This window comes from Rhinatrema bivittatum, chromosome 3 (genome assembly GCF_901001135.1).
Source record: "Rhinatrema bivittatum chromosome 3, aRhiBiv1.1, whole genome shotgun sequence".
Classification (NCBI taxonomy): Eukaryota; Metazoa; Chordata; class Amphibia; order Gymnophiona; family Rhinatrematidae; genus Rhinatrema; species Rhinatrema bivittatum.
This window is the reverse complement of record NC_042617.1, coordinates 243,754,434-243,779,613: the sequence shown is the minus strand read 5'-3', so window position 1 is coordinate 243,779,613 and position 25,180 is coordinate 243,754,434. Positions and strand designations below refer to the sequence as shown.

Here is a 25,180-nt window from a genome sequence, read left to right as displayed (position 1 = left end):
TATGTGAGCGGGATTGTGAGCCAGTGTGAGAGAGAGAGGAGAAAATTCCAAGCAAACCAACCCTCCTCCTGCTAATTCAAAACAATCTCAGGGCACCTGGATATCAAACGTTCCCAGGTATGCAGAGCAAAACATTTTTTGTATCCTTATTTTTCATTACTGGGTCTTTGTGTCTGCTATTTTAAAATATTTTATTGGTATCTAGAAATTTTTTATATGTTTTTAATTATTGGATATTCCATTCATCTGCTGTTTTGAAATAATCTGTTCTTTTTGTTAGTATGGTTTTACTGCTACTGATTTTTTATATTTCTTGATTTGTTTTATAAGGATGGGTGATGTTTCTTTTTTCCTTTATTACACTGCATACAGACTCTGGCTTGTTGCAGTTTCCAATTCAGTTTTTCCTGCATGCTTCTAGTTATGCGTTTTGGTCTCTTTATTCTTTGTTAGGTGAGGGTCAGCACATGTGATTTAGGTGAGGTTTTCTGCTGGCGTGTAGTTTCTGTGTAAGGCTCTATAGCAGCCTGACTTGGTCCGTTTTCCTAATAGGAAATGTATTGCTGTCTTAAGGCCTGGTGTAATATTTTCAGTGTTGCCTTTTCTTAGGTAAGGTGGTTACTGTTAAATGCTGGAAATTGGTGCTGTTTTGGTGTGGGATGTTTACCATTTATGCAATTTCTGTTCTGATAGAATATGTATCTTTTCCTTGCGTCATTCTTAACAATAAAAATAATACTGGACCTTTATTTTTTTTTTTTTTATTTCCGCCATAAATTGTAATGAGCAGTGTGTCACACATGTGAATGTGGTCTGTCAGGTGTGTCATGATGGGAAAAAGGTTGAGAACCACTGCCCTAGAATACTACAAACTCCAGCAGCTGACTAAATAGTGGATAATCTTCTGAAGCTTTGAGAAAGAACTCAACACCACCTCCATAAGACTGCTGAAACATTTTAAGAAAAGTGCTGACAAGAGAAGGTGACCTGCACCACTTGTTTGGTTCAACACAACTTCACTTGAAGCTTCCCTCTACTAAATTCATCCCCCACCCCCATTTCATCAGCACCTATTCTATCCTGAGAGAGGTTGGACCTGTCACATACCAACTTAAGCTACCTCCTAATGCTTTCCATGTTTCTTTACTGAAGCCTTTGGTCCTTAAGTGGAGAGACAGGTGAACACCAACATTCACAGCTGTCTCCTCAGACCCCCAATTCAGAATTTAAAATGCAGGAAATTTTGGACGCCAAACAAGGTTCACTATCTGATCACCTGGAAGGGACATGGTCCTGAGAAAAACTCCTGGGTACCAGCAGTCAACATTCAAGCCCCTCTCCTAACAAAGAGGTTTCATTAGCTCTTTCCCCATAAACCCAAGCCAGGGGGAAGGGGAGAAGTACTATAACACCCCTCACCTCTAGTCTGAAGCACCTTCTGCATCATCCAAGGAAAATGGTTGAACTCCTGAGCCCTTTTATAGGGCCTGCTGCCTGGACTTCTTGTGACATGCACAGGTGACATCCTGCCTAATCTAAAGGGAAGCTCAGAGCCACCTTCCAGTGCCTTCACAATAGGTCTCCTGCTTCTTCTGCAGTGCTAGTTGCTTCAGTATGTTCTTGGATTCGTTTCTGTTTGTTCTTGCCCTGCCTTGTTCCAACCTTGCCCACTCTTGTCTGTCCTGTTGTGTTTCTCCCCCAATCTGATTTCCTGTTGCCTTGACTTCACTTTGCTCTCAATCCAGCCACCGATCTTGCTTACTTCTACCCTCCTTGTACCCAGCCTGGAAATCCCTGTCGGATCCCAGAACCTGCAGGCTCAACCCAAGTAGGGAGGTGGCTAGTCAGGCAGAAGAACTAGTATTGTGGAATATCAGCTGCCACCTATTAAGGCCTATCTTGTGCTTGCACTTAACAGCGGTCAAGGACACAGGACAGCAGAAGCCCAGACATCCAATACATAATGCTTGGTTAAAAGTATGCAAAGAGGACCACATTTCTGCTCTACAGATTTTCTGACATGAACAAACCCATAACGCTGCTATGCCTCTTGTTGAATGTACTCAAATACCCTCTGGTACCACTAGACCTTTTGAAATATAGGCCAAAGCAATAGTTTCCTTAATATATCTGACAACTGACGGCTTGGAGGCTTTGTATTTTTCAATGGCCACAGAAAAGATAAAAACAGATGAGCCAATCTATGAAAGGCATGTCACCTTCAAATATCTTAAAAGCACTCTGCAGACATTCAGAGCTTGTAGTTCTCTAAACAGATCCCCGGTCCTTGAGTTTCTGAAGGATGGTAAGTCAATAGTCTGACCCAAGTGAAAGAAGAAAATTACCCAAGGTAAGAAGGGTACCATGTGACTCAAACCCCAAACTTTGAGAACCTGAAAAAAAAAACGTATCCTTACCTGACAATACCTGTAAATAGAAAATATGCCCAGCAGAGCAAATGGCGACCAGAAAATCTGCTTTCAGAATGAGATCCTTCAGAGAAACCTCTTTGATGGGCTCAAAAGTGCATGAACACAAGGCCTTCAAATTGAGACTCCATGGTGGAAATAATGCTTTAACAGATGGGTACAAATGCTTTACTCCACATAAGAACCACACTCCGTCTTTGTGAGAAGATAAGGATTGCTGCTTCACTTTCCTTCGACAATAAGAAAGAGCCGCCACCTGAACTCTTAAAGAATTCAAGGCAAAACCTTTCTGTAAACCCTTCTACAAAAAAAAGGAAAGGATCATTGACAGATGACAGAAAAGGGGAACACCAGAATTTTTGGAGGCTTCTTCCCCAACTTTGGACGCAACCCATTATTTTCAAGAATCTCAAGAGGAGGTCTATTCTAGAGCAAAATTACTTGTTCCCTTTATACTTGAACCAAATAGAATATGGAAGATTAAAAATGGTCTTCTGTCTCAAGGAGAACATTTATTTGTGCAAAAATGTCGTTTCCTGATGTAGCATAGGCTACTCAAATGAGACAAAAGGTATTTTTAGCAAAAAAAAAAAAAAAAAACACACAAAAAACTAGGATTTTGACACTTTGTGCCACTTTTTTTGTTACAATATCCTTGTAAATGTTTTAAGAAGGCAAGGGACAATTTTTGTTTTTTGATCCTAATCAATTGGAAGGCTTGTGTCTGTTCTAACAATCTCATATTTAGCAATCAGAAAGCATGAGAATTTTTACATTTATTTAGTTGGTATTTGTTCCTTATATGTTTTCTTTCATCCCCCTAAGCAGTTTGTGCTCTATTGAAGGATTTTCTTTTGGCAATTTATTATATCTTCCTTAGTAATTTTTCTTTTCTATATTTATTCCAGCATATCCTGTATATCAAATTATTGATGTAATTAGATTTAAAATATAATAAAGTAAAAAAAAAAAAAATAGGTGGGGGGGGGGTGGGAACCTTCTCTTCTAGACACCAAGCCTCAAAAATGCTCCACACCCAGTCATGGGCTAGGGAAGCAGAACTCTTCCTCACCTGATACTAGGTTAATAATCACCTCAATAACCTTTGCCTCTCAATCTCCTCCTCTCAAGAGCCAGGCTGCAAGACAAAAGCAATCCATCTGTTCCAAGCAAAAAAAAAAAATTGGACCCTGCAGTAAACCGGAAATCTGACTGAACCTCAGAGGTCGTCCTGTGCTGAGCCCTATCAAGTCCACAAACCAAGATTTCCTGAGCCACAAGAATCACTCCTTCACAATGTCTCTCTGTTTGATGAATCATTCTTCCTATTAGTAGCCATGGAGGAAATACATAGAGAAGAGCATGGTAAGGCCATGGCTGTGACAGAGCACCCAGACCCACTGACCCTGGTTCCCTCTTTCAACTGAAATACCAAGGCTGCTTAGAATTCTTCGGGGTTCAACATGGGTCTACTCAGGAAGTCTGCCTGCACATTCTCCACCCTATGATGCCAATAAAGAAACAAGATGTTCCTCCACCCACTTGAAGAGCAGGGCCACCTCTATGGACACCACCTGGCTTTTAGTTCCACCTTGGCTGTTTATATAAACTACTAGAATAGCATTGTTTGACAGCACTTTCGCCACTCTTCCCTTACTAATGGATGAAATTCCACCAAGGATATTGAGATCACACTTGTTTCCAAACGACTGATGGACCATGCCGCTTCTGCTGGACTCCAACAACTTGTGCAGCATTTCCTTGGCACAGTACCCACTCAACCAGCCAAACTGACACCCAGGGTCACCACTGTTCAATCCAGAATCTCCAACTCCATTCCCCTGGATAAATTGCGTGCCAATACCCAGCAAGCCAGACTGATCTGCACTTCCTCCAGAAGAGGCAACTTGATCCTGTCATGCTGCATCTGAGGATTCTACCTGGAAAATTCTGTTTTACAGAGGTCTCATGTGCCCAGGGCACCAACCTATCAACCCAAGCACCTGCAGGTAGTCCCACAGCGCTCACAAAACTTAATTTTTCTAAAAGCACTGTTGTACTAATTTACTGATTAATATCTAAGATTACCACTTGACTCTAGTCAACCCAGAGTAAGGTTTGGCTTTTTGCGGATGATACTAAGTTCTGCAACAGAGTGGACATGCCGGAAGGAATGGAGAGAATGAACGGTTTTAAGGAAGCTGGAAGACTGGTCGAAGATATGGCAGCTGTGATTCAATGCCAAGAAGTGTAGAGTCATGCATATGGGGTGTGGAAATCAAAAAGAACTGTATTCGATGGGGGGTGAAGGGCTGATGTGCACGGAGCAGGAGAGAGACTTTGGGGTGACAGTGTCTAATGATCTGAAGAAGTCGGCAAAACAATGTGACAAGGCGATAGCTAAAGCCAGAAGAATGCTGGGCTGCATAGAGAGAGGAATATTGAGTAAGAAAAGGGAAGTGATTATCCCCTTGTACAGGTCCTTGGTGAGGCCTCACCTGGAGTACTGTGCTCAGTTTTGGAGACCGTATTTCCGAATGGACAGAGACAGGATGGAGGTGGTCCAGAGAAGGGCGACCAAAAAGTGGAGGGTCTTCAACGAATGACTTATGGAGGAGAAATTGAAGAATATAAATATGTACACCCTGGAGGAAAGAAGGAGCAGAGGTGATATGATACAGACTGTCAGATACTTGAAAGGCTTTAATGATCCAAAGACTATGACAAAACCTTTCAGTTGGAAAAAAAAAATCAGCAGAACCAGGGGTCACGATTTGAAGCTCCAGAGAGGAAGACTCACAACCAATGTCAGGAAGTATTTCTTCACGGAGAGGGTGGTGGATGCCTGGAACGCCCTTCCGGAGGAAGTGGTAAAGACCAAAACTGTGAAGGATTTCAAAGGGGCGTGGGATAAATACTGTGGATCCATAAAGTCTAGAGGATGTGAATGAAGAGAAGAGGCATGGGGGTGGCTTGCGGGAATGACAGCTACTACCTGGAGATTAATACCCTTATTCAATAAACATACTCACTGTTAATGCGACTCCAACATTGCTCTAGGCTTCAACGGCAAGAGGAAATGTGGAGAAAAGGATTTGCATATACAAAAAAGCGGGGGGAGTAGCTTGCTTGTTGCGGCGGTTACTACCCCAAACCAAATAAGACTGATACTTCACTTTCAATGCATATCCAGCGCAGTTCATTGCTTCAACAGCAGGGGGGAATAAAGAAAAGAGAATTTATATTCAGACAAAAACCAACCAGGACTGGATTGCACAGGCTGGGTAAACAAATAAGTGTAGGAGTGGCTTGCTTATTGTGGCGGTTACTGCCCCTAACCAATTAACGGGCCGATACAATAAGGTGCAGTAGCAAGGGGTGCGTTAGTGCCAGGCACACCTGCGTTTGCCGCACGCACAGTTTGAAACACATACCGCTCGATACTGTATTTAAATGGCATGCAAATGCAAGCCGCGTCCAGGAAGCGCAATCCATTTTACTGTATAGGCGCTATACAGCGCCTATACAGTATCCTGGGTGCGCTGGTACCTGTCATTTCAAATGACATTTGAAATGACAGGTACCAGGAAGTGGATACAGGAGAAGGGCTGACTGACCCCCTAACTCCCCCCAAACTTTCCGCCAGCCCCCGCTCGCCTGCCCTGGCCGCATCCATCTCCCGCGCTGACAGCTGGCGGAACGTTTGCCCGATTCACTTTGGTCTTGTCCCGGGGAGTTAGGGGGTCAGGCAGAGAAGCGGGGCTGGCTGGGGCTGCTCCGTGGCCCGTGAAATTTCGTCTCAGCTTGCCTGACGCTCCACACTAATGCAGGGGTAGGCAGCAAATTAGCAGGTTAAACGCGCGGCAAAACTGTAGGTTTAAAAAGTGATAATTGGGGCGCGCGTTACTGTATGGGAAGGAATAGCTAATCCAATCGTTTACATCTCATATACATGCCGCGGGCGGAAAGGGTTACCGTTAGATTTAAAGAGGCGATAAGGATGGGTTAAAAGGGATAGTGAATCGCAGGTAGGACTAACGCGGCCAAATTGTGAGTAGAAAGCGGGTTAGAAGCAGGGTAACCATGGCCACACTTTACCTTATCGGCCTGTAAGCTAGATACTTCACTTAGATGCAGCTCCAGCACTGCTCTCTACATCAATGGCGAGGGTGGAAGGTAACTAGAACCAAAAAGTTACTAATAACGGCCAAGAGTAACAGATACGTATGAGAAAAAAACAAAATAAATATGGGTGAAAGCTTGCTGGGCAGACTGGATGGGCCCTTTGGTCTTCTTCTGCCATCATTTCTATGTTTCTATGGTATTGTCCTATTGCATTATGGGCTTGTAGTCCTGCAGTTCCTAGAGACATTTAAACCACAAGTCCATTGCTGTAACAAGAAGAAAAGCCACCTTCTAAGGGTTGACCAGAGTCAAGTAGCAACCCTATGAAGGTCTTGGGGGAGGGGGGGTGTCAAATTGTTGTTCGGTATCTGTAACAAATGCAAGACTCTTTTGCCTTACTGAAATATGCCAGCCCATAAAGTGTTTGTCCACCCCCCCCCCCCTTTAGAATAAATGAACATGAATCATGTTCACAAAGGGATAGAACAAAGCAAGGAATAGAAAAGAATATTTTTCCTAAATGAAAAAATGTCTAAGGAGGCTGAAGGACCTGTATCAAATCAAGCCACCACAGGGCCAATGAGTACACATTAGTGGTGCCAGATGGCGGTTAATCTGTTGAAAGTTATTCAGAGAAGTCACTATTCAATTCAATTAATAACTCACGCATACCATTAAGAAAGAGTGAACAGTCTTTCCTATAAACCCAGGAGGAGCAGAATAAGAGGCATACTATTAGAGGTTCTAGCTTTGAATGGATATAAATACTGTTCCTTCTATGACTATTAGAACTTCTACCTAAAAAAAAAAAAAAGCCTTGGAATATCAAGCACCTGTGTGGGCAGCATCATTTTTGTACAGAGAGCAGGGTCAAGTATTTCCCCAACTGAGAACCAAAAGTGTTATTAAGATTATACTTTAAGTAAAGCCAATAGGCCTTCCAGCCTTCTAGCAGATTACATAATAAATAACATGTAATTTAAATTCAGACACTTTTTACAAGTCATTTTCACTCACTCTTCATAGTACAAGCTGTGCCCCACTAATCACAAGCTTTCATTCACTATTCACACGCCGTGTCTCGCTAATCACAAACATGAGAGGAAACTCCTGGCCCTTTAAAACCTAGTAAGAAGCATTTTAGAGGTTCAAATCTAATCTTTCCTAGTGTAAAGAAAGTAAAGGCTAGCTTAAGAGTGGGTGAAGCAAGGCTAACCTGTTCTGGACTAACCCCACTGCGTAATGACGTCGGCGTGTAGCGGCTATAAACCCACACCGCTCAGGCTCTCGTCGCACCACGGACAATAACGCCGACGGTGTGTTCCAAGGAGGGTTTCCGGGCTGTATTATACTGCATGTGCTTAGCACAGCTACAGAAGAGCACGCGCCTCTTACAGCGCTTAGGGAATGACGGCTTGGGGGGTGCGACGGTGTCACCGTAATAGCGTACGATACCGCTTACCTTTTTTTTTTTTTCCCCTCGGGCTGGAGCTACTCACTTCCCTTTAGCCCTATTGGTTGTGGAGAAAGTAAACTTCCAAACGCAAGCTTTTAAGTTCCGGGTCGCGTGGTGCCATGGCAACGGCTTAGCGTCGCGCTGCCACGGCCGGTGCTGTAGTTATAATTGCACTCTTGGATGGGGATAGCTGGCGCCGGGGCTCTGAGGAAACCGTCGAGCTCTTGACGGCTTTTGTCCCGCCGCAGGATGGCTGATTCGGAGAGCGCGCTGGAGGTAGTGGGTGGTGAGTGAAAGGGAAGCAACTCTTCTTTTCTCTTCCACTGGTTGGGAAGCAAGGCACTGCTTCTCGCTTTTTTGAGAGGTTCATCAACGCAGTGCGGGATTTTTGTTCTGTTGTTTTTAGTGGCAGGCATCAGCATAAACCAAAGTCCTTCGTGTAGCCCTAGAACTAGCCAGACCTTTTACTGTAGCTCCATGTCAAAAGCAGTGGGTGTGGAATTTGTGTTTCCCTGTATGTACCCGGATCAGTCCAGACGCCTGGGTTTTGCCTCCCCTCCAGCAGATGGAGACAAAGTTGTAATAGACTCAGCCATCTATACCTAGGTGTCCCCCACAGTCTGCCAGTATTGCTCTGTCACCAGCAGATGGTGGGGGGTGCCAAACATACAGTCTGGAAAAGGTTACTTGGTAGTTTAGGTCTTTTTGCTATAATTATAAAACTTTTATTAAAAAAAAAAAGTTAGAAAAGATCTAAAATTTACTTTCAAGGAAGACTGCCGGAGAGTGCACTTCAGCCTCCCAGGGGGTCAGCAGGTCCTGAGGGGACTATCCCCCCTGGTGTGAGGTGGCTGTGGCAGGGGGTAAGAGCCCTCTTGCCTGGTGCAGCAGTCCCTGGAATGATACCGGGGAGCCAGGATCACTCACCCCAGCAGCACTGACCAAGGACCATGGTAAACCAGCAAGTTTAATTTAAAAAAAAAAAAAAAAAAAAAAGGAGGCAAGTTAAATAATTCTGTTCTCACACTCTTCCTTGTTTTCTTTGCCACGACTGTGTGTATGTGCTTGGGTTTACTTAGAAACATAGAAATGACAGCAGAAGAAGATCAAATGGTTCATCCAGTGTGGCCAGTAAGTTTTCACACTTTTTTTTTTTCCATACTTATCTGTTACTCTTGTCCCTTATAAGTAACTTTTTGATTCTATTTCCCTTCCACCCCTGCCATCGATGTAGATAGCAGTGCTGGAGCTGCATCTAAGTGAAGTATCTAGCTAATTGGTTAGGGTAGTAACTGCTGTAATAAGCAAGCTACTCCCACGCTTGTTTACCAAGCCTGTGCAATTTAGTCCTTGTTCCAGTGGGAACACTGAGAGGAGAGGATCACCTTGCTGGTGGCTGAAAGCAATCAGTAAGTTTTTGCTTGGGACATTGTCTTTCTTAATAGTATTGGGGCAAAGTTAACTATTTGGGAATATTATTTAGTGTGTGTTTGTGCTTTTAATAGTCAGTAAGACAGTGAATAAACAAGTTAGACTGTATTTTTAAATAGTCAGTCAATAAGGCAGCTAGACAGCAGTAGGTAGTGTGTTTATGTTTATTTTTAAAAGTCTGTAAGGCAGAGAGTAAGCAGAACTGAGTGTTTGTATTTAAAACAAAAAAAAAGTAGCCAGGAACAGTGTATGCCTAAGTAAAAAAGTTGAAAAGTTCAGTCCAGTTACTCACCTTTGAAAGGGGTTGAGGTAGTGTGACTTGGTTTGAATAGGTACTAACATTTGTTAATCAAGAGAGCAGTGAATCACTCTGGCTGACTAACTGAAGTTAGACTGTTTGTATTTCCCAACCCACTCATCCCTAGCTCATCCCTTAATTTATAGGCAGGTGCCACTTTCACAAAAAAAAAACCAAAAGAACTTTGAGAATTCGATCACTTATACATTTAAAGGACGTTAGACACATTCCTACTCCCATAGCAACCTAAAACTTAACTAGGAACTGATCAAAATTGAGATGAAGGCAGCAGACCAGCAGCAAGAGCGGGGCTTCCCAGTCTTTTGCATCGAGTGTCACATGTATGATTTTTTACCCGCTGCTGAGAAACTGTACATGTGCATGCGATGCAAAGAGCTCCTGGCTCTCAGAGAATGAGTCCGATCTCTGGAGGCTAGAGTGGCAGACCTGGAGGAGCTGAGGCAGACAGAAAGGTATATAGATGAGACCTTCAGGGACATAGTAGCCAAGTCCCAATTCAGACTGGCAGCCCTGGTGCTGCCTTGGAGGAAGGTGGTCTCATGATGGGAGAGCAACAACTGGGTGCAGCAGGAAAGGATCCTGTAGCAAGGACCTGCTCTCCAGGTGGTGCATTGTCCTTTCGCACTGAGGATATCTCCCCAAGGCTTACTGCCCAGGAGGGAAGGGTTAGGTCGGCTGTCATAGTTGGTGATTCGATTATTAGGAATGTAGATAGCTGGGTAGCTGGTGGGCGTGAGGATCGCCTGGTAACATGCCTACCTGGTGCGAACGTGGCGGACCTCACGCATCACCTAGATAAGATTTTAGACAGTGCTGGGGAGGAGCCGGCTGTCGTGGTACATGTGGGCACCAAGGACATAGGAAAATGTGGGAGGGAGGTTTTGGAAGCCAAATTTAGGCTCTTAGGTAGAAAACTTAAATCCAGAACCTCCAGGGTAGCATTCTCTGAAATGCTCCCTGTTCCACGCTCAGGTCACCAGAGGCAGGCAGAGCTCCGGAGTCTCAATGTGTGGATGAGACGATGGTGCAAGGAAGAGGGATTCAGTTTTGTTAGGAACTGGGGAATCTTTTGGGGAAGGGGGGAGTCTCTTCCGAAGGGATGGACTCCACCTTAACCAGGGTGGAACCAGACTGCTGGCGCTTACCTTTAAAAAGGAGATAGAGCAGCTTTTAAACTAGAACAAAGGGGAAAGCCGACAGTCGCTCAGCAGCGCATGGTTCGGAGAGAGGTATCTTCAAAGGATACTAATGATGCATTAGAATTAGGGCATCCCGACAGTGAGGTTCCAATAATATGAAAAGTAGTCCAAGTGCCTGTAACTAAAAACTCACCTGAGCTAAAATATTCTAACTTATCCCTATCAATTAAAAAGCAGAATGAAAATACAAACAAAAAACAAACTTTGAAATGTTTGTATGCTGATAATTAATCTTGTTAATTGAACCTCGGTATATAAAAAGTTATAAATAAATAAATAATGCCAGAAGTCTAAGAAGTAAGATGGGAGAATTAGAATGTATAGCAGTGAATGATGACAGACTTAATTGGCATCTCAGAGACATGGTGGAAAGAGGATAACCAATGGGACAGTGCACTACCGGGGTACAAATTATATCGCAACGACAGAGAGGAGCACCCGGGAGGAGGTGTTGCGCTTTATGTCCGGGATGGCATAGAGTCCAACAGGATAAACATCCTGCATGAGACTAAGTACAAAATTGAATCTTTATGGGTAGAAATCCCTTGTGTGTCGGGGAAGACTATAGTGATAGGAGTATACTACCGTCCACCTGGTCAAGATGGTAGACGGACAGTGAAATGCTAAGAGAAATTAGGGAAGCTAACCAAATTGATATTGCAGTAATAATGGGAGACTTTAATTACCCCAATATTGACTGGGTAAATGTTTCATCGGGACACGCTAGAGAGATAACGTTCCTGGATGGAATAAATGATAGCTTTATGGAGCAATTGGTTCAGGAACAGACGAGAGAGGGAGCAATTTTAGATCTAATTCTCAGTGGAGCACAGGACTTGGTGAGAGAGGTAACGGTGGTGGGGCCGCTTAGCAATAGTGATCATAATATGATCAAATTTGATTTAATGACTGGAAGAGGAACAGTGTGCAAATCCATGGCTCTCGTGCTAAACTTTCAAGAGGGAAACTTTGATAATATGAGAAAAATTGTTAGAAAAAAACTGAAAGGAGCAGCTACAAAGGTAAAAAATGTGCAAGAGGCGTGGTCATTGTTAAAAAATACCATTCTAGAAGCACAGTCCAGATGTATTCCACACATTAAGAAAGGTGGAAAGAAGGCAAAACTATTAGCGGCATGGTTAAAAGGGGAGGTGAAAGAAGCTATTTTAGCCAAAAGATCTTCATTCAAATATTGGAAGAAAGATCCAACAGAAGAAAATAGGATAAAGCATAAACATTGGCAAGTTAAATGTAAGACATTGATAAGACAGGCTAAGAGATAATTTTAAAAGAAGTTGGCCATAGAGGCAAAAACTCACAATAAAAACTTTTTAAAATATATCCTAAGCAGAAAGCCTGTGAGGGAGTCAGTTGGACCATTAGATGATCGAGGGGTTAAAGGGGCACTTAGAGAAGATAGAAACATAGAAACATAGAAATGACGGCAGAAGAAGACCAAATGGCCCATCCAGTCTGCCCAGCAAGCTTCCCTCATTTTTTCTCTCATACTTATCTGTTTCTCTTAGCTCTTGGTTCTATTTCCCTTCCACCCCCACCATTAATGTAGAGAGCGGTGATGGAGCTGCATCCAAGTGAAATATCTAGCTTGATTAGTTAGAGGTAGTAGGGCCATCGCGGAAAGATTAAATGATTTCTTTGCTTCGGTGTTTACTGAAGAGGATTTTGGGGAGGTACCCGTAATGGAGAAGGTTTTCATGGGTAATGATTCAGATGGACTGAATCAAATCACGGTGAACCTAGAAGATGTGGTAGACCTGATTGACAAACTGAAGAGTAGTAAATCACCTGGACCAGATGGTATACACCCCAGAGTTCTAAAGGAACTAAAAAATGAAATTTCAGATCTATTAGTAAAAATTTGTAACCTATCATTAAAATCATCCATTGTACCTGAAGACTGGAGGATAGCTAATGTAACCCCAATATTTAAAAAGGGCTCCAGGGGCGATCCGGGAAACTACAGACCTGTTAGCCTGACTTCAGTGCCAGGAAAAATAGTGGAAAGTGTTCTAAACATCAAAATCACAGAACATATAGAAAGACATGGTTTAATGGAACAAAGTCAGCATGGCTTTACAGAGGGCAAGTCTTGCCTCACAAATCTGCTTCACTTTTTTGAAGGAGTTAATAAACATGTGGATAAAGGTGAACCGGTAGATCTAGTATACTTGGATTTTCAGAAGGCGTTTGACAAAGTTCCTCATGAGAGGCTTCTAGGAAAAGTAAAATAATGGAATAGGTGGCGATGTCCTTTCGTGGATTGCAAACTGGCTAAAAGACAGGAAACAGAGAGTAGGATTAAATGGACTATTTTCTCAGTGGAAGGGAGTGGCCAGTGGAGTGCCTCAGGGATCTGTATTGGAACCCTTACTTTTCAATATATTTATAAATGATCTGGAAAGAAATATGAGTGAGATAATCAAATTTGCAGATGACACACAATTGTTCAGAGTAGTTAAATCACAAGCAGATTGTGATAAATTGCAGGAATACCTTGTTAGACTGGAAAATTGGGCATCCAAAATTTAATGTGGATAAGTACAAGGTGATGCATATAGGGAAAAATAACCCATGCTATAATTACACAATGTTGGGCTCCATATTAGGTGCTACAACCCAAGAAAGAGATCTAGGCGTCATAGTGGATAACATATTGAAATCATCGGTTCCGTGTGCTGCAGCAGTCAAAAAAGCAAACAGAATGCTGGGAATTATTAGAAAGGGCATGGTGAATAAAACAGAAAATATCATAATGCCTCTGTATCGCTCCATGGTGAGACCGCACCTTGAATACTGTGTACAATTCTGGTCGCCGCATCTCAAAAAAGATATAATTGTGATGGAGAAGGTACAGAGAAGGGCTACCAAAATGATAAGGGGAACAGCTCCCCTATGAGGAAAGACTAAAGAGGTTAGGACTTTTCAGCTTGGAGAAGAGACAGCTGAGGGGGGATATGATAGAGATGTTTAAAATCATGAGAGGTCTAGAACGGGTAGATGTGAATCGGTTATTTACTCTTTCGGATAATAGAAAGACTAGGGAGCACTCCATGAAGTTAGCATGTGGCACATTTAAAACTAATCGGAGAAAGTTCTTTTTTTACTCAACGCACAATTAAACTCTGGAATTGTTTGCCAGAGGATGTGGTTAGTGCAGTTAGTATAGCTGTGTTTAAAAAAGGATTGGATAAGTTCTTGGAGGAGAAGTCCATTACCTGCTATTAAGTTCACTTAGAGAATAGCCACTGCCATTAGCAATGGTAACATGGAATAGACTTAGTTTTTGGGTACTTGCCAGGTTCTTATGGCCTGGATTGGCCACTGTTGGAAACAGGATGCTGGGCTTGATGGACCCTTGGTCTGACCCAGTATGACATGTTCTTATGTAGTAGTCTGAAAATAAATCATCTTTTCCCTGTACGTACCCGGATCAGTCCAGACTGTGGGTTGAGTCTCCTTTCCAGCAGGTGGAGACAGACTAAAACTGAAAAGGGTACCCTATATGAGGACAAAGCCTATCCTGTAACCATTCAGTATTTGTCTGTCTCCAGCAGGTGCATCAGCTCAACCTTCGGTCTCCTGATCTAGGCTAGTCAGCCTTCTTTTTCTTCCTTTTCTTCTCGGATCAAGCAAGTACTTCTTCCTTAGGGATCTAGTTTGGTTTTCTTCCTGTAAAAAAAAAAAAATATGCTAGAAAGGGAGTTTAGCTTTTCTTCTTTGCAGGAGACGGCTCAGTCTCCTGGCTCTTGCTGGACTCAGGGGGGCTTCGCCCTTTGTGCGGAGCATAGCCTGAGTCCGTGAGTGCTTCCAGGTGTGAGGACGAGGCTGGTGGTCCAGTCATTCGTCTCCCCCCCCCCCCCCCCCCCCCCACTCCTCCCCAGCTGCCTAGGGAGCTTAGGGCTCCATTCTTGTGCTCAGATTAAGTTTACAGAAAATAATAACTTAATAAAGTAAAAAATATAATTTTTATTTTTTGGACCTCACCGGGGATTGAACCAGCAGCCAGACAGGCAGGAGTCAGCAGGTTTCTCTCCCCTGCTTCACTCCTGCCAGCTGGCTGCCAATCAAGGCTATTTTTAGATTTTTTTTCTTCAGCCATGGCTCCTCTTCAGTGCGGATGCCGCGGCTAGCAACCTGCCTTGCCTGTGGGCAGTCCTCTTCGCGCCTCTCGCATGAGGGGCTCTGCTCAGCTTGCCTGCCAGGTGAGGAAGGTCCCTCCTCAGCAGGGCAGGCAAATCCAGCCCGGGGATAGATTCCCCATCGCATGGTCAGGCCGTTGCCGGGTCGGCAAAGCCCGGGAACGGCAGCCATCGTGGATTTTTCGGCAGCTCCCATTTCGGAGCTGCCTGGGGCTGGGGAGCCAGATATTTTTTTTTTATTTACCCCCTGATTTGAGCCCTGAGGCCCCTCAGGACGTGGTCCCTGACCCCCCCCCCTTTCCCCCGGAAAATCCAGGGCTTGTTTTTCATCGGATTTTGTCCTCCTCCTACACAAATCTTACTTGGCTGCTTGCAGGAGGAGGAGGAGGAGGAGGAGGAGGGGGCCCCCCCGGCAAAATTTCTACGCTCCGCGCCATTACCTGCTGGCCCGGCCGCGGTGCTTTCGGGGGCTGTTTGGGTGTGGGGGGTTCCAGGGGTGGCCCCCATCCCTGACCCCCGGTGGCCCCGGTTAGTCCGGATCCAGATCCCACTTCAGATCTAGCTAGCACCCTCCCGCCCCTGGAAGGTGACGATCCCAAGGTTCTCCGCATGTTTCAGCGGGAGGAGTTGGAGCCCCTCCTCCCCTTCGTCCTCTAGGAATAGGGGCTGGGGGAGTCCCCTGCCTAAGAATATGGACCAGGTCCTGGCGGGACTCAGGGTTCCGGCAAGTGCATTCCCATTTCATCCCATGCACAAGTTGCTGCTCTTGCGGGAATGGGAGGCCCCTGAAGTGGGACTCTGGGTGGGGCGGGCTATGGATAAGCTCTACCCCCTCCCAGAGGAATGTTTAGATATGTTAAAGATCCCCACTGTGGACTCCTCGGTCTCTGCGGTCACCAAGCACACCTCTATCCCGGTGGTGGGATCGATGGCTCTGAAGGACGGACTGGACCGCAAGCTCGAGGCCCATATGAAACGTGTTTTTTAAGTCCTGGCGCTGGGGGTCCGAGCAACTATCTGCAGCAGTCTCATGCTACGGGCAGGTCTCAAGTAGGTTCAACAATTACACGGTACCCAGCCAATTACACGGCACCCAGCCTGCTCCGCCTCTGCAGAGGCGGAGCAGGCTGAACGTCTGGAAGCCATCAATGCATATGGGGCTGACGCGCTCTACGACCTCCTGCGCGTCCAGATGAAGGCGATGGCCTCGGCATCAAAGGTAAGCTGCTTTTTGGAGAGGACCTTGAGAAGCTTATTGACTCCTTGGGGGAAAATAAGGTTCATAAGCTCCCGGAAGTCCGTCCGAAACAATCTCGTTCCTTTGCCCCCTCACGTCCTCGCCTCCGGGGACAGAGGAGATATACGCCCCGCGGACGAGGGGGCTCCTCTAGGGGTTATGCTTCTGTCTCAATCTTGGTCTCAGCCCTTTCGCGGGCGTCATTCCTTTCGCAAGGGTCAGTCCCAGCATTCCTCCCCAAAGCCTACCACACAATGGGTCAAGATCACGTCGGACCAGTGGGTCCTCGACATTGTCCGAGACGGTTATGCCTTCGAACTTGTTCGCGACCTATCAGATCTCTTCGTCTTTTCCCTATGCAGTCGTCTCAAGCGGGAAGCGGTAGAGCACACCCTTGTCAGGCTACTGGACCTGGGCACAGTGGTCCCGATCCCGAAAGTGGAGCTCGGCACACGCCAGTATTCTATTTACTTCGTGGTCCCCAAGGAGGACGGGGCGTTTCGGCCAATCTTAGACCTCAAGAGGGTCAACCGGGCTCTCAAGATCCCACATTTTCGCATGGAAACCTTACGAGTGGTCATCGCGGCGGTTTGCCCGGAGAGTTCCTCGCCTCGCTCGATTTGAAAGAGGCGTACTTCCATATTCTGATTCACCGCGATTATCAGAAGTATCTTCGTTTTCATGTCCTCAACCGGGATTTCCGGTTTCGCGCCCTACCTTTCGGCCTCGCGACCACACCACAAACCTTCACCAAGGTCATGGTGGTGATGGTGGTGGTGGCGGCATCCCTTCATTGGGAAGGGATCCTAGTCCACCCCTATCTGGACGACTGGCTGGTTCTGGCCAAGTCGAAGGCTCTTTGCAGACAGGCGGTGGATCAGGTGTTAGCTTCGCTCTCCACAGTGGATGATGGTAATCAAGGACGCCAGCCTCTCTGGCTGGGGTGCAGTCTACCTGTCCCAGTCCACTCAGGAGATCTGGTCGCCGATTCAGACGCACTGGCACATCAATTGCCTGGAGGCCCGGGCGGTGCGTTTGGCTCTCCAGGAGTTTCTGCCCCTGATACGCGGCAAAGCGGTGAGGGTTCTCTCAGACAACTCCACCACCGTGGCTTACATCAACCGTCAGGGGGGCACCCGCAGCCACTTGGTGGCCCTAGAAGCCAGCCAGCTCTTTGTCTGGGCGGACTGACATCTGGAGTGCCTGGCGGCCTCCCACATCGCGGGCAAGGAGAATGTTCAGGCCGACTTCCTCAGTCGTCAAGCACTCGATCCGGGAGAGTGGGAACTCTCAGAAGAAGCCATGGATCTGATCGTCAACAGGTAGGGTCCCCCCCCCGCACCTCATGGCAACCTTGCGCAATGCCAAGGCAAATCGGTTCTTCAGCCGCTAGAGGGAGCACGGCTCAGAGGGCATGGATGCTTTGGCTCTCCCCTGGCCCACGGACATCCTTCTGTAGGTGTTCCCCCCCCCCCGTGGCCCCTGGTGGGCAAAGTTCTCAGGAGAATAGAACTCCACCGAGGGCCCGTGGTTCTGGTAGCACCCGAATGGCCTCGCAGACCATGGTTCGCAGATCTCGTCAACCTGGCGACGGACGGACCTCTTCGGCTAGGCCATTTTCCTAGTCTACTTCGGCAGGGGCCCGTAGTTTTCGACCAGGCCGATCGCTATTGTCTCGCGGCCTGGCTTTTGAACGGAGCGCCTGAGGCGTAAGGGCTATAGGGAGGAGGTTATCTCCACCTTGCTGCGAGCTCGGAAGCAGTCTACTTCTCTAGCTTATGTATGTGTTTGGAAGTCTTTGAGACTGTTTGTGAGGAGTCCGGTGTCTCAGCGCGCTCCGCGCCGACCTCGTTGTTTCTTTCTTTCTGCAGAAGGGTCTCTCCAAGGGTCCTTCCTTCAGTTCTCTGCGCATGCAAGTTTCCGTTCTCTGCTCTCTCCTGGGACGGGTCGAGGGTCATCCCCTAGCGGGCCACCCGGACGTGGTTCGGTTCCTGAAGGGAATCAATCACCTCCATCCGCCTGCTCGCAATACTTGCCCGTCATGGAGTCTTAACCTGGTTCGCCGGGCCCTCTGTGCTGCCCCGTTCGAACCTCTCTGTCGGGCTACTGTAAAGGATCTCACACTCAAGGCAGTTTTTCTTGTTTCTATCTCCTCCGCTCGGCGAGTTTCCGAGATTCAAGAGTTGTCCTGTCTGGAACCTTTTTTGCGCTTCTCCGATTCCGGGGTATCCCTCAAGACGGTGCCTTTTTCTTGCCGAAGGTTGTCTCCACCTTCCATGTTAATCAGTCGGTAGAGCTCCCAGCGTTCTCTCCAGAGGAGATTGCAGGTACTGCCGGCAGCGATCTTCGTAAACTGGATGTCAGACGAGTTCTACTCAGGTACCTCCAGGTCACCAATGACTTTTGGGTCTCGGACCATCTTTTTGTCCTCTGGAGTGGTCCCAAACGGGGCAAACCGGCTTCTAAGACCACTATTGCGTTGTGGTTGAAGGAGGTCATTTCCTCGGCCTATCTTTGCCAAGGTCGGGCAGTTCCGGAGGGCCTAAAGGCTCACTCGCTACGTTCTCAAGCTACTTCCTGGGTGGAGAGTCAATCGGTCGCCACTTGGACATCCCTTCATACTTTTGCTTGACACTACCGTCTGGATGTGCAGGCTCCGGTTTTTGGCTCTTTTGGGCGGCAAGTGCTTCGAGCGGGACTGTCTCGGTCCCACCAGGGATAGGGAAGCTTTGGTACATCCCACGGTCTGGACTGATCCAGGTACGTACAGGAAAAGGAAAATTAGTTCTTACCTGTTAATTTTCGTTCCTCTAGTACCACGGATCGGTCCAGACGTCCTTCCCTGTTTGTCTTTCTTTTCTGTCCTCTCGAAGCTTGTTATTGCAGATTCGCAGATTTTGATACTTCATTACTTGCAAGAATACTGAACAATTACACTGGAAGCCTTGGTTGTTCAAGTACCAAGTATATGCAAGAGCGATTAGTCATACCATGTTTCATACATTGGCCTACAGTTGCTCCTTTGAGCTTTATGGTTCTTGCTTGATCCTGTTCTGGTTTTGTTGTTTTCTGCTTTGACAATGGTTATACTGAAGGGCTACAGGATAGGCTCTGTCCTCATATACGGTACCTTTTTCAGTTTTAGTCTGTCTCTACCTGCTGGAAAGGAGGCTCAACCCACGGTCTGGACTGATCCATGTACTACAGGAACGAAAATTAACAGGTAAGAACTAATTTTCCTTTCTTCGTTCCCCCTGCCGTTGAAGCAGAGAACTATGCTGGATATGTATTCCAAGTGAAGTATCGGGCTTGATTCGGGGTAGTAACCGCCATAACAAGCAAGCTACACCCATGCTTATTTGTTTACCCAAACTATGTAATTCAGTCTTTGGTAGTTGTCTGAATATAAATCATCTTTTCTTCATTCCCCCTGCCATTGAAACAGAGAGCTATGCTGGACATGCATTGAAAGTGGAGTATCAGGCTTATTTGGTTTGGGCTAGTAACCACCGTAGCAAGCAAGCTACTCCCCTGCTTTTTTGTGGATGCAAACCCTTTTTTCTACATTTCCTCTTGCCGTTGAAGCAAAGAGCAATGTTGGAGTCGCATTAACCGTGTGTATGTTTATTGAATAAGGATATTAATCTCCAGGTAGTAGCCGTCATTCCCGCAAGTCACCCCCATGACTCTTCTCTTCATTCACATCCTCTAGACATTAAGGATCCACAGTGTTTATCCCACGCCCCTTTGAAATCCTTCACAGTTTTGGTCTTCACTTCCTCTGGAAGGGCGTTCCAGGCATCCACCAACCTCTCAGTGAAGAAATACTTCCTGACATTGGTTCTGAGTCTTCCTCCCTGGAGTTTTAAATCGTGACCCTTGGTTCTGCTGATTTTTTTTTTTTTTTTGCAATGGAAAAGGTTTTTCGTTGTCTTTGGATCATTAAAACCTTTCAAGTATCTGAAAGCCTGTATCATATCACCCCTGTTCCTCCTTTCCTCCAGGGTGTACATATTTAGATTCTTCAATCTCTCCTCATAAGTCATTCGATGAAGACCGTCCACCTTTTTGGTCGCCTTTCTCTGGACCGCTTCCATCCTATCTCTGTCCCTTCAAAGATACGGTCTCCAGAACTGAACACCGTACTCCAGGTGAGGCCTCACCAAGGACCTGTACAAGGGGATAATCACTTCCCTTTTCTTACTCTATATTCCTCTCTCTGTGCAGCCCAGCATTCTTCTGGCTTTAGCTATCGCCTTGTCACATTGTTTCACCGACTTCAGATCATTAGACACCTTCACCTGAAGGTTTCTCTCCTGTTCCGTGCACATCAGCCCTTCTCCCCCCATCGAATACAGCTCTTTCGAATTTCCACACCCCATATGCATGACTCTGCACTTCTTGGCATTGAATCTCAGCTGCCATATCTTCGACCACTCTTCCAGCTTCCTTAAATCCCATCTCATTCTCTCCACTCCCTCTGGCATGTCCACTCTGTTGCAGATCTTAGTGTCATCCGCAAAGAGACAAACCTTACCTTCTATCCCATCCGCAATGTCGCTCACAAAGATATTGCATAGGACCGGTCCCAACACTGATCCTTGTGGCACTCCGCTCAACACCACTCTCTCTTCAGAGTAAGTTCCATTTACCATCACACATTGTCTTCTGTCTGTCAACCAGTTTGCAATCCAGGCCACCACCTTGGCACTTACTCCTAAGCTTCTCATTTTATTCACGAGTCTCCTGTGCGGGACCATATCAAAAGCTTTGCTGAAGTCTAAGTAGATGACATCGAGTGCTCTTCCTCGATCCAATTCCTTGGTTACCCAGTCAAAAAAGTCTATTAGATTTGTCTGACAGGATCTTCCTCTGGTGAAGCCATGCTGCCTGTGGTCCAGCAATTCTCCTGACTGTAGATAGTTCACTATTCTTTCTTTCAACATTGACTCCATTACATTTTCCACCACCAAGGTGAGGCTAACCGGTCTGTAGTTACCAGCCTCTTCTCTGTTCCCACTCATGTGAAGCGGGACCACCACCACTCTTCTCCAATCACTCGGCACCACTCCCGTTTCTAGGCATCTATTGAACAGGTCACACAGCGGACCCGCCAGCACATCTCTGAGCTCCCTCAGTATCCTGGGATGAACCTCATCAGGCCCCATGGCTTTGTCCACTTTCAGGTTCCACAGCTCTTCCCATACATATTCTCTACTGTAAATGGGGTTACATCTACTCCATTCCCACCCAGTTTCTTGTTAACTAGTGACGGTCCTTCTCCAGGGTCCTCTTTAGTGAACACAGAACTGAAGTATTCATTTAATATTTATGCCATTTCTTCGTCTCTCTCCACACATTGATCCTTTTCACCTTTCAATTTCACTATACCACTTTGAACTTTTCTCCTTTCACTGATGTATCTGAAAAATGTTTTGTCACCTCTTTATCTCTTTGGCAATCCTTTCTTCCGCTTGACTTTTTGCTGTCTTGATTAATTTCTTTGTCTTCCTCAGTTCTACCAGATATTCTTCTTTGTGCTCCTCCCTTTGGGATCCTTTATATTTCTTGAACGCTGTTCTTTTAGCCTTTATTTTGTCAGCCACCTCCTTTGAGATCCAGATAGGTTTCATTTTTCTTTTGCTTTTCTTTACTTTCTAACATATAGATTAGTTGCCTTGGTAAGTGCTCCTTTTAGTTTGGTCCACTGTTCCACATCTCTTGTTCTCCCAGCCTACTAGTTCTTCCTCCAGGTACTTCCCCATTTCATCAAAGTCTGTGTTTTTGAACTGCAAAACTTGGGTCTTTGTGCTTCTTTTCCGATCCTTTTTGTGATATTAAACCATACTGTTTGATGATCACTGGTGCTGAGGTGGGCGCCCACCTGGACATCAGGGACATTATCTCCATTAGTGAGCACTAAATCGAGTATAGCTCCCTCTCTCGTGGATTCCATTACCATTTGTTTGAACAAAGCTCCTTGCAGGGCATCCACTATTTCTCTTCTATTGTTAGATTCTGCAGATGGAATTCTCCAGTCTACATCCAGCAAATTAAAGTCTCCAACGATCACCACTTCTCCCTTCTTTCGGATGTCTTCAATCAGATCTCTGTCAATCTCTTCCTTTTGGTTTGGAGGCCTGTAAACCACTCCAAAAAAAATGGATGCCCTATCTTTTTTTTAGGTTAGCCCATAGTGCTTCTTCCTTGCAGCTCAGATGCTTGGATATTGTTTCTGATATAAAGAGCCACTCCTCCCCCTTTCCTATCCTCTCTGTCCTTCCTTAATAAGTTATAGCCCGGTTTTGCCGTATTCCAATCATGAGATTCCGTGAAACACGTCTCCGTGACAGCAACAATGTCCAAGTCCACCTCAACCATTAGGGCTTGCAGATCTGGGATTTTATTGCCCAAACTACGAGCATTTGTGCTCATAGCTTTCCAGCTTTCCTCGTTCAGGTTACTAATGTTCCTGGAGTCCTTTTGTGACTTATATAGTTGAGTTTTGTTATCCACTTCTCCCTTTCCTTTGCATTTGTGCGAAGGAAAAGAAAGGAAAGGAAAAGAAAGGAAAGAAGCTATTTTAGCCAAAAGATCTTCATTCAAAAATTGGAAGAAGGATCCAACAGAAGAAAATAGGATAAAGCATAAACATTGGCAAGTTAAATGTAAGACATTGATAAGACAGGCTAAGAGAGAATTTGAAAAGAAGTTGGCTGTAGAGGCAAAAACTCACAATAAAAACTTTTTTAAATATATCCGAAGCAGAAAGCCTGTGAGGGAGTCAGTTGGACTGTTAGATGATCGAGGGGTTAAAGGGGCACTTAGAGAAGATAAGCCCATCGCGGAAAGATTAAATGATTTCTTTGCTTCAGTGTTTACTGAAGAGGATGTTGGGGAGGTACCCGTAATGGAGAAGGTTTTCATGGGTAATGATTCAGATGGACTGAATCAAATCACGGTGAACCTAGAAGATGTGGTAGGCCTGATTGACAAACTGAAGAGTAGTAAATCACCTGGACCGGATGGTATACACCCCAGAGTTCTGAAGGAACTAAAAAATGAAATTTCAGACCTATTAGTAAAAATTTGTAACTTATCATTAAAATCATCCATTGTACCTGAAGACTGGAGGATAGCAAATGTAACCCCAATATTTAAAAAGGGCTCCAGGGGTGATCCAGGAAACTACAGACCGGTTAGCCTGACTTCAGTGCCAGGAAAAATAGTGGAAAGTGTTCTAAACATCAAAATCACAGAACATATAGAAAGACATGGTTTAATGGAACAAAGTCAGCATGGCTTTACCCAGGGCAAGTCTTGCCTCACAAATCTGCTTCACTTTTTTGAAGGAGTTAATAAACATGTGGATAAAGGTGAACCGGTAGATATAGTATACTTGGATTTTCAGAAGGCGTTTGACAAAGTTCCTCATGAGAGGCTTCTAGGAAAAGTAAAAAGTCATGGGATAGGTGGCGATGTCCTTTCGTGGATTGCAAACTGGCTAAAAGATAGGAAACAGAGAGTAGGATTAAATGGGCAATTTTCTCAGTGGAAGGGAGTGGACAGTGGAGTGCCTCAGGGATCTGTATTGGGACCCTTACTGTTCAATATATTTATAAATGATCTGGAAAGAAATACGAGTGAGATAATCAAATTTGCAGATGACACAAAATTGTTCAGAGTAGTTAAATCACAAGCAGATTGTGATAAATTGCAGGAAGACCTTGTGAGACTGGAAAATTGGGCATCCAAATGGCAGATGAAATTTAATGTGGATGTGCAAGGTGATGCATATAGGGAAAAATAACCCATGCTATAATTACACGATGTTGGGTTCCATATTAGGTGCTACAACCCAAGAAAGAGATCTAGGTGTCATAGTGGATAACACATTGAAATCGTCGGTTCAGTGTGCTGTGGCAGTCAAAAAAGCAAACAGAATGTTGGGAATTATTAGAAAAGGAATGATGAATAAAACGGAAAATGTCATAATGCCTCTGTATCGCTCCATGGTGAGACCGCACCTTGAATACTGTGTACAATTCTGGTCGCCGCATCTCAAAAAAGATATAATTGCGATGGAGAAGGTACAGAGAAGGGCTACCAAAATGATAAGGGGAATGGAACAACTCCCCTATGAGGAAAGACTAAAGAGGTTAGGACTTTTCAGCTTGGAGAAGAGACGACTGAGGGGGGATATGATAGAGGTGTTTAAAATCATGAGAGGTCTAGAACGGGTAGATGTGAATCAGTTATTTACTCTTTCGGATAGTAGAAAGACTAGGGGACACTCCATGAAGTTAGCATGGGGCACAAAACTAATCGGAGAAAGTTCTTTTTTACTCAACGCACAATTAAACTCTGGAATTTGTTGCCAGAGAATGTGGTTCGTGCAGTTAGTATAGCTGTGTTTAAAAAAGGATTGGATAAGTTCTTGGAGGAGAAGTCCATTACCTGCTATTAAGTTCACTTAGAGAATAGCCACTGCCATTAGCAATGGTTACATGGAATAGACTTAGTTTTTGGGTACTTGCCAGGTTCTTATGGCCTGGATTGGCCACTGTTGGAAACAGGATGCTGGGCTTGATGGACCCTTGGTCTGACCCAGTATGGCATTTTCTTATGTTCTTATGTTCTTAGTGACTCTGACAGATTCATCCAGCACAATCACCTTTTTCCTTTGGTTACTGATCTGGAATTTCTATTTGCATTGGGTTTCTTCTTTCTTTTCAGATAACACTTTGTTATGGTTAAGCGGTGTTTGGGTGGATTCTCGGGTACTGTGGCAGATGATCACGCCCACGGGGAGGAGCCCCATGAG

General features: G+C 45.3%; 2 protein-coding genes across 10 annotated transcripts in view; one reads left to right on the top strand and one right to left on the bottom strand.

Annotated features, from left to right (window-relative positions):
- DHX57 (DExH-box helicase 57) overlaps window positions 1–7,960 on the bottom strand; it is a 473,349-nt gene extending 465,389 nt beyond the window's left edge. For 6 of the 8 annotated variants that reach the window (XM_029594371.1, XM_029594374.1, XM_029594373.1 and 3 more), the window contains exon 1: window positions 7,771–7,960. The gene's annotated coding sequence lies outside the window, so the exon portion shown is untranslated. The remainder of the gene's footprint in view (window positions 1–7,770) is intronic. The other 2 variants (XM_029594372.1, XM_029594375.1) reach the window with 1 other exon arrangement.
- Window positions 7,961–8,131: 171 nt separating this feature from the next.
- MORN2 (MORN repeat containing 2) overlaps window positions 8,132–25,180 on the top strand; it is a 219,970-nt gene continuing 202,921 nt past the window's right edge. For both annotated transcript variants that reach the window (XM_029594370.1, XM_029594369.1), the window contains exon 1: window positions 8,132–8,296. In XM_029594370.1, the coding sequence (XP_029450230.1) occupies window positions 8,260–8,296 (37 nt within the window). In that variant the 5' untranslated portion in view covers window positions 8,132–8,259. The remainder of the gene's footprint in view (window positions 8,297–25,180) is intronic.